Consider the following 10,298-nt stretch of genomic DNA (forward strand, 5'->3'; position numbering starts at 1 on the left):
GGTCGCAGGAAGGCTGGTCCCATTTGCGGAAGATTCTGTCTGCAAATCTCTTGTTTGGGGGACCATTCATGGGGCATTAAGATTGCTTTGCTCAGTCTGTCCGCTATGACGTTGGATTTCCCCGGGATGTGCGTTGCCAACAGAAAGCGCTGGGATGACAGTGCCCACTGCCATACTCTGAGGGCTTCCCGGCAAAGGGGATAATACTTGGTCCCGCCTTGTTTGTTCACACACCAGACCACTGACATGTTGTCCGTCTGTATTGCAATTGTCCCTAGAGGAAGAGAGTCCTGAAAGTATTGCATTGCTAGAAGTACTGCTCTCATCTCCAAGACATCGATATGCAGATGTGATTTTTGATCTGTCATGTGTCTTGGGCAGTCTTTCCCTAAAAAAGCCCCCCCCACCCTATCAGGGAAGCGTCCATGGTCACAGTGGCAACTGGAGGGGGAAGCATGAAAGCACGTCCTATTGTGACATGAAGAAACGTCAACCACCACTGAAGATCCTTCTTGCAGGAATTCGTTATCAGAATCATGTGACTCACTGGAAGTTCTTGGTAAGACCATTGCGTGAATAGAAGCCATTGAAGGATTCTCATATGCATCCTTGCTAACAAGATTGCTAGAATAGCTGCCGCCATCAATCCTAGAACTTTCAATACCTCTGCTGCTGGTGCTCTGTTCTTTGATATTAGGGACATGATGGGTTGGCAAAGAATAGAGATTCTTTCTGGTAGAAGGCAGAGAATGGTGTTTGACGTGTCTAGTTCTGTCCCTATAAAAACGATATGCTGAGATGGCAACAAGGAAGACTTTTCGAAGTTGACTAATGCCTAGCTGATCGCAGTGTGTCAGAGTAGCCTCTCTCGCTTGAAGAAGTTGATGCCTGGTAGTGGAGATAAGGAGCCAATAGTCTAGATATGGAAACACCTGGAATCCTAGACTCCTCAGGTGAGCCGTGACTACTGCCATGCACTTGGTGAACACTCTGGGAGCTGTAGCGAGACCAAAGGGCAGAGCTCGGAATTGATAATGACCGGCTCCCAGACGGAAGCACAGGTGATCTCTGGATGGTCTGGCCATCTTTATGTGGTAGTACGCACCCTTGAGATCGATCGAGCACATCCAATTGTCCTTCCCCAACAACGGGAGTATGGACTGTAGCGTGACCATTCGGAACTTCTCTTTTCTCACAATTTGAGTCTGCTGAGATCCAAAATGGGTCTCCAGTCCCCTGTTTTCTTTGGAAACAAAAAGAACCTCGAGTAACTTCCGAATCCTGTCTGGTCTGCTGGGACTGGCTGGATGACTTTTTTTCTAGCAATTGGTGTACCTCTATTGCTGCTTGTCCCACGTGACTGGGTGGAACGTCTGGGATTTTATGACGGGAAGAGGCTTGGTGGAGAATGGTATGAAATACCCTCTGGAAATGATACTTTGTACTAAACTGTCATTTGTTATATTCAGCCAGGCTTCGGGGTATAATAAGCGACCCCCGACTGCCTCCAGAGTAGGACAGCCGGGCCTCCCTTCAGGAGCGCTGGTAGGATTGACCGGAGAAGTGATCTGTCACCCTGATGTTGCAGACCCCCCCCCTGTTGCGAAGGCAGCGTCTCCCATTGAAACCCTCTCCTCTGCCCCTGGAGGGGGGCTCTCCACATGCGTCTTGAAAGGCTCCTTGGGCTTTCCGGAACCACATCTTTCCTCCCCTCTGACCTCTGGGAAAGGGTCGAGTGGGGGTGGAAAAATGGACTCCGACGGCAGACACACCTGCTCACACCTGGTCAAAGTCTCCTTCACCTTTGGCCCAAACAAAGATGAGCCGTCAAATGGGGTATTAGTAAAAGAAGACTTGAAGGGTTCCACGAAGGAACAGAGTTGCATCCAGGCATGTCTACGGAGAGCGATTCCTGTACCTGCGGCTCTACTCGAACCATCAGCTGCATATGATATGAGACGCAAGGACGACTTGACTATCGAATTGAAGGTAGAGAGCTGAGTGGCAATCTTATTGGATACCCTCAAAGCTACAGCACCCTGAAGAGTACCGCCCAACTCCTTAAGGAGATCTCTCTGCAGTCTGGTAAAATGTGTCAAGTAGTTCAATGATCTGAGTGAGAAAGTAGTTCAATGATCTGAGTGAGAAAGTCGCTGAACTGAACATGCGTTTCCCATATCTATCCATGATCCTAGATTCTCTGTTAGGAGGATGGATAGATGAACCTCTTCAGGGAGAACTTCTGGAGATGTCTCAGAAGAGCAGGGAGTGCCCTGTGGGGCTACCTGAGGCTCTGGGTCTCTACGCTTGGGATGACCGGAGGAAACAGATCAGATAGGCTGAAAGAGGACCTGGAATTGTGGACAGATGGAGCCGACTGGAGCAATATGGATGGAGGTATTTCGGCAACTGGTTCCAAAGCCGTGTCCCGGTTCCGAAAAGAGCAGACGGTCGGCTCTGAAGGCAGTGGAGCCAAAGTCACCACACACTCTGACCTCTCTCCTTTTTTGTATCTATAATCAGTGGAAGACTTAGAAGATTTAGATGATTTACTGGCTCCATCCTGGTCAGACAATGCCTCAGAAAATGATACCCCTCTATCAATCAATTTCCTCTTCCTTTCCACTAACACACATGTGGAAAAGGAATGACATATGCTGCAAGACTCTTGCAGATATACCTCACCCAAGCAGTAAACACACTGCACATGGGCATCTGTGACTGACATTTTCTGTCCGCAGTCTGGGCATTTTTTAAACCCAGACTTTGGATGTTTGTCTTTTTCTTCAGACATTACACAACTCAAGAACACTGTTTAACTATGAGCTGTGTTGAACTAAGTAACTTACACAAACACACACACATCCCAAAAGGGGTACTGACAACTAAATAATTACAAACAGTAATAAGAGATCCAAAAACAATAGTCCCAAAAAGGGATCACTAACTAATCACTAAAGAAGGGATCCTAAGGCCAAAAGACTCAAGGCAAGATAGACAATACTGAGGAAAGGGGTATAAAACACAGAAAAACTACTGCCTACTAGATAGTATATCTGCTATTAAGAATATATAAAAATGAAAAAAATATAACTTGTTGAAAGTTGAAAAACTCCTAATAAAGTCTCGAGCCAAGTTGGAAACCAAGAGATCAGTGCCGCGGCAAACTAGATCTGAGGTAATTGCAGCAGTGGACTGTGAGATAAGAAGTGGGGTCTCGAGGTACTGGAGAACTTTGAACTTGCTAGTCGGTCGTGTCGGAGCAGAGGATCGGCTACAAACCCATCAGTGATGAATGAATGGTGAGATTGAGCAACTTCACATCTAGATATACCCACAAGAAAACACGTAGAAAGCTAAGCAAAAAGGAAAAAAAATGAGTAAAGGGATGCTAGGGTTATAGAAAATTAGAAATATTAACAGAATTTAATAAAATCTGCTTACAAACACAACTAGAGACAGCACGATCCATGTCTGAACTATAAGAGCAGCAAACGAGATCTGAGGTAATAGAAGTTAGGGGAATTATGGGTAAGGGAAGGATCTCGACAGTCAGATCCAAGAATCTGGAAGAAATGTGGCAGAGCCAAATCGAAGGAATACATGAAAATGACATCAAATCTATATTTAATTTTATCTATCTTTTGCTGACTAGGTTAGTAGCAGTAGACCATGACCTATTTTTCAGGGGAGACATGGGTTGTGATATGGCTGGTGTTTTGGTATAGATGGCAGCTACTGGAAAGGAATCCATACTAGATATAGGACGCCATAAAGCAACAGCTAGTACTCAGATCTGAAGAAACAGGTAACCAAGGAGCCGTTAAAGGACAGACTGTGTGATTTAAAAGTGTTTATGAATAAAATGAATCCAGCTCAAATAAAGAAAAAACATTATGAAGGGTTAAGAGAATACTGTATAATGTCTGAGAAATAATTAATGCTTTCCAGTACATGGTTAAATATTTGTAGCACGTTTTTCAAGACTGGGCAGATAGAGGGAAATATATAAAAGTATATCTGCCCAGCTGTATACAGAATTGTATTAGTATCAAGACTATGTTCTAATGGTAATGTTGAGGGGAGTTTATCCGCATAAAAAATGCAGTGGCACCAAGTTTTCATACAATTAAGTGATATGAAGTCTGCCACATGCAGAAATACCATATGGAAATTAACATACCATCTGAGTCTATTGAAAATGGTAAGCTCAAGCATTGAACAAAATAGAATAAAGTTGTCCTTCTCCCTTCTGAATTCCACAAGTTGGAAACAGAACCCCTTGCTTTTCCTCAAAAGAAACAGTATCTAATAGTCCTTGACGGAGCAGATTCTGGGCATACTGTAGTAAGTCTGTCAAAACTGCCTACACTTTATGCAAAGTTCTTTCTGGGGTATGGTCTAACGGCACCAAGATATGGCTGTATGAGCACATGTAGAAGTTTCTGTTTAATGGTACTGGCCTCTCCAAATTATTGTAAACTAGAAAAATAAATGTTCCACCGGTGGATATGTAGGTTAAACAGACATGGTGCAACTGTAGAACAGTGGAGTTATCCTTCTAAGAGATTTTGAGAGTAAAGACAGAGAAGTAACACTGCCCGAAATTTGGGGTCCTTCATTCTATGACAAGCAATCACCTTCTTGGTCAATTTTTCAAGCACAAAGGAAGCAAACCAGCACTTTAAGCTTCCACAGCAATCAACACTCATTTTCTATTTTGGAGGTCTTTGACTAGGTCCAGGGAAGCCTGTTAAGAAGGGGGCATCCAAAATTTACCCCATAACCTGAACTTTAGAAGCAGAGTGTCTAGACCAGGCCATATGAAGAAGGCACATTTTTTTAAGCATGTTACATGAGGCACATCAACAGCAAAGATAAAGTTACAGTACTTAACACGAAAAGCCACTATAAAATACATGGTTAGGGAGGGTCTTTTCTATAGCTTCCATGATCCTAGCTTAGCCCACAAATGAGGAATGGAAGTGAGAAAGGTGAGACAAAGGTACCTCAGTCCTAAAACAGCAGCGGCTAACATCCTCTTGCTTATATAATCTAAATCCTTAGACTCCTCATTATGTAGCAAAATGAAAAAGTGCTGAAGTCTCTGGAATTTTTGCTGGTCTGAAAATATCATGCAGGAACATGACCAGCATATCATCATCCAGGATGTCATTCCACTCTGCTGGTGGTCTACAGAAGTACCAGGCCTCACACACACACACACACACACACACACACACACACACACACACACACACACACACACACACACACACACACCATAAATTTTGCTGCAAAGGTCACATAGCTGCTAAGAAAAAAATGACTCAGAATTCTTCATCCTTAAGACAGTGATTTGAGTACTTCACTGGAGAAGTAAGATAAACAAAAGAACATTCCACGGTGAACTTCATGAGGCTATCTTCTCAAAGCTGTAATCAATCTTGGGGGATTTTAAAGGGAGGCGAGGTCTCATTATCCTTTCGTCTCTTTCAAATACAAGGACCTCCGGATCCTCAAAAACTGCTCCCTTATTGAAAGCTGAGGAAGAGTGATTCACTTAGATGCTATTCTTCATCTGATTAAAAAAGGACAGGAGGGAAGCGCAAGGCACCTGGTTTAATAGGTCTATCTCTGAAGTAGCAAAAGCCAGTAGTAGTGACGCTTTAGCATGTTAAGCCTGCACAACTCCTGATGCTAGTATCATACTGTGGTCTTAAGGGTACGCACACAGAATTACAAGTCCAACAAACACCAGTGTGCTTATGTTCATCTTCTAGGCTATTATTCTGGATGCAACTGACATGATAAGACCAAAAGCAGTCTACTCAACCTTGCCAATAAGCCTCCGGCTAAACAGGAAAGCAGGGGAGCAGACTCAGAGATCCCAAGCTCAACCATTAAAGCCTCTGCTGAGGGACTTTAGGGATCATTACACAAGGTAGCCAAGGAACAGGAAGGGAAGACACCTCAGGATGTAGCTCTAAGGAAACTGGCAGAGGTACACACCACTTGAACTCCTCAGTCAACTTGATGAAAGCAGTGACAGTGTCACTAAGGTACCTCATAAGCAAGTTTAGAAAGAAGAGGTTTTAACCAAACTATTGACTCTGGATCCCTTATTTTCTACTTTTGGTCCAGCCTCTACCCTAGGACTATGCAAAGGATGCTCAAGCTAAACGCTATACTAAGTACCTTTCTTAGCCACACCCTTTCTTGTGGTGATGTAGACATTAAATTTTATACTGTATTTCATGTGGATGGCTGGGTTTAATACCTGGAGCCACTGACCCCCTTTTCTTAGCAGTCAGTTGAGGAATGTAGTTATAGAACTGTTGTAGGCGGGAACATTTTTAAGTGTTAAAGCAGTGAATATGGAACATTTCCTATGAAAACATTTTAGACTGGCATTCAAACAGTCCAAGCAGAAGAAAACAACTATGAGCACTTCCCAGTCCAGAGCAAGATGTCATGACTTGTGCCAGCTGGTGGCTTGTGAACCCCTGAAAGCAAAAGCCAGAGGAAAATGTCTAAAACAGCTTTACGCACACGTGTGTGTGTAATTTTCTGTTATTTGGAAAAAGGGAGCATCTGAAAATGGGTACAGATCACTAACATGCAAATAAATAAATACATAACCATCTTCAGTAAGACATCCTAATGAAGGAGAGATGCTTTAGTGTCTTTATAAACAGCCCAACCATGAAAATCTCATCTATAGTACATCCTTCAACTTGCATATTAGTACATTGTAATCTTCCGCTTGCTCCAGACATAGGTGTTGTAGAAAAGCCCTTGTGCTTGCTGATGGAATCTACCACAGTCTGAAGCAATCTAGTCATACAAGTGATGTGTAAATGACAAACATTCTTTGCTTGATGCTTTTAGATTAACAGACGAAGAGGCCATTTCTGGGCATAAATATTTATACAGTCCAAAATTCAGCATGCTCTGTGCTTATCAACAAACTAGTAGTTGACAGATTACTCAAAAAAAAATAAATAAATAAATAAATAAATAAATAAAAAAGCAGCCCCCCCCCACGCATTTGTTTATACTGAACCCCAGCAACACTCTTCTGCCCATTTGTTCAGTCTTTACAAAGCCTTGCCTAGACTCCTAGCCCCCATTCTGTACTCTAGCACCAAGCTTTGGGTTACCAACAAATAACCTGATCATGATTTTTAGTCCTTCGGATAAGCCGGAGACCAACACTATGAAGTGAACTGTACCAAGGACAGACTCCTGTGGCACTCCACAAGACACCGTCCTAATTCCAGACATTGATGACTGACACTACCTTAACGCTGGCATGTAGGACCAAAAATGCTATGCCAAGGATATGCCCATTATTCACATTACTATTTAAACTACATTACTTACAGCAGGGGCAAAAAGGAGTCAAACACGGTCAAATATGGAAGTATTTCCCAACAAAGTCTGTTGAAGATCTATCTCCATATGGTGGTAAAAAGCCTTATCAGACAATCTAGATTTTCTACTGTATAGACGTCCGTGATGATGTGAGCATTTCCTGAATAACTTTCAGGACCTGGTTAACTGGGAACTGCATGGTGACGTTTAAGTAAATCACAACAGGCCATTTACGTCAATAAGTTGTCAAAGAGAGGTGCTTAACACCTTAAATGGTTACACATGATTAAATCATCTTGCAATTTGATAATTTTTCTTAATTAAGCTGTCAAATGATTTAATTAGTTTGCAGCCATTATGACATCACACTTTACTAAAGTCTTATTGACAAGTGATCCTGATAATAATTATACTCCTCCAGACGGCGGGGGAGGAGGGGGTATACCAGAGTGTTGAGCTTCAGGGCTTCATTTTAAAACTTAACAAGGAAATCCCAAAGCCACTGTGGACTTTTAACCTATGTACAACACACTGTTTGCTGTGTGTCTGAGAGCAGCAGCCACTGCAGAGAAACCAGAGGCTGCCCTCATTCAAATATCCCTTTAGTAAAGCAGTTTCCATAACTCACACTTGGGTACAGTTATCTTACATTTATACACAGACATATTTTTTGTTTTCCATAAGCAACAGAGTAATGTCCGACACACTGCAGAGTGAAGTGCATTTCTCTTCATACAGACAATGCCTTGGCACAGTGGACAACTTGTAACCAGTGATCTTGGCTTAATCAAGTATCAAATTAAATGTGATACTACTGCATCTCAATGACTTAGCTAACAGAAATGTACAAGATACTCACTCAGGTAAATACTTCAGCAAATTTTCTCTCAATTCCAGTGACACCAAGTTAGAAAGCCTGAAAAGCAAAATAAATATCATTAGATGTACAAACCTGCCCACATTTTTATAATATCTAATAATCAGTATATCTAATAAAATTACTCACGTACACGCATTCATAACCCACTACTCCCCCGATATACTAAACATAACAGAGACCTGGTTAAATCCCAGCACAAGGAATGAAGAAATTCTCCCTCCAGGATATAACATCATTAGACTAGATAGAATAGGAAAGAAGGGAGGGGGCATTGCAATTATCTATAAAAATACACTTACTATACAACCCCTACCGACCCCTCCAACAAAATTCGACAATGCTGAAATCATAGGAATTATGCTATAACTTAACAATAAAAAGAGTATCAATATTCTCTATGCATATATCCCTCCAGGCAATAACGTAATTAAAATTGAAGAAATTCTGCAATGGACAAAAGACAACCTACCACAAGAGACTATTCTGCTAGGAGACCTAAACACTGACTGGCCAGCCTGCAACTCTAAAAACCCCACTCGCCACATCAACCTGTATGGATTCTCTCAACTTATTCTAGAACCTACTAGAGTAGATAAGTCCCCAAAAAAATCCATATTAGACTGGACATTAGTGAACTACCCAGAACAAAACTATCACACAGGTTTGCCTACCAGACAGCCTTAGTGACCATCTCCCAACATTCCTCCTACGCAGACGTACTAACATACCCAACCCTACTGTCTTTAGACAAGTCAGAAATTATCGCAAGGTTAACCCTCTAGATCTCAACACTGCATTAAATAACTGCAACTGGGAACCTCTACATATCCTGAACTTGGACCTAGCAGTGGACTACTTTAATAATACTTTCATTAAGGTCCCTTGACCAAATAGCACCCATAAGAACTATTAGAGCTAAAGTCCACTCAGCTCCTTGGCTTACTAACACCACTAGAACCCTATTCAAATCTAGAGACAAGGCATGGAAAACCTGGAAGAAAGACAACACTAGTCTTTTCTAAACAAACCTATCAACATCTTAGAAACCAGTCTAAACAGCAAACTAAGCTAGATAAACAAAACTACTACCTAAATATTCAAAACAAATACTCCAACAGCCCACAAAAGTTCTGGCATGCAATTAACTCCCTACTAAAACCAGGAAAAAATACCACACCCTCTCCCACCTCAACCTCCACAGATACAACTACCGAAATAGCCTAAAAATTCAACCAACATTTTACCGAATCCATTAACTCACTATCCACTCAACTAGCCAAAAATAGCTACACACCCATGCCTACAGCACCTAACAACTCTGCTCCTCTTACCTTCTCAAATATCCCGAACCTCTACAATAAAGAAACATCTCTTAAAACTAAAACCCACTACCCTCGTAGCAGATGGGCTACCAGCACATTTCCTAAAAATGGCAGACAACTCCATAGACTACCCAGTCTAAATCCTTATCAACCACTCTATACAGGTGTCGTATATCCCTCATCTGTGGAAAGTCTCCTATATCATTCCCCTTCATAAGGGAGGCACCTCCTATGATTTCTCAAACTACCGACCCATTGCTATTCTGTCACCTTTATCAAAGATACTAGAAAAATGCATACACTCTCAAGTCATGCACTTCCTAAACTTAAACAATTTAATACATACATATATATATATATACACATACATACATATATATATACATACATATATATATATACATATATATATATATATATACACATATATATATATATATATATATATACATACATATATATATATATATACATATATATATATATATACACACACACATATATATATATATATATATATATATATATATATATATATATATATATATATATATATATATATCTCAAAAGAACAGAAAGACACTGCAACCAAGTAACTTTGAAAAAACAAAATCAGCTTGAACCCAGCAGCAAATTATGAGACTCCACAAGTTGTTTTTAGCGCTTTCATTCACTTTAATCTTCTGTGAACTTCCTCAGAAACAACTTCACCATCCATA

At 41.2% G+C, this 10,298-nt stretch overlaps 1 protein-coding gene across 1 annotated transcript in view; it reads right to left on the reverse strand.

The window, feature by feature from the left end:
* Positions 1-10,298, reverse strand: part of LRRC1 (leucine rich repeat containing 1) — a 990,271-nt gene that overhangs the window by 676,038 nt on the left and 303,935 nt on the right. The window contains exon 4 of the mRNA XM_044063772.1: positions 8,237-8,293. Coding sequence (XP_043919707.1) covers positions 8,237-8,293 — 57 coding nt within the window. The remainder of the gene's footprint in view (positions 1-8,236; positions 8,294-10,298) is intronic.

Source organism: Protopterus annectens, chromosome 2.part2 (genome assembly GCF_019279795.1).
Source record: "Protopterus annectens isolate FY-2018-M chromosome 2.part2, PAN1.0, whole genome shotgun sequence".
NCBI lineage: Eukaryota > Metazoa > Chordata > Ceratodontiformes > Protopteridae > Protopterus > Protopterus annectens.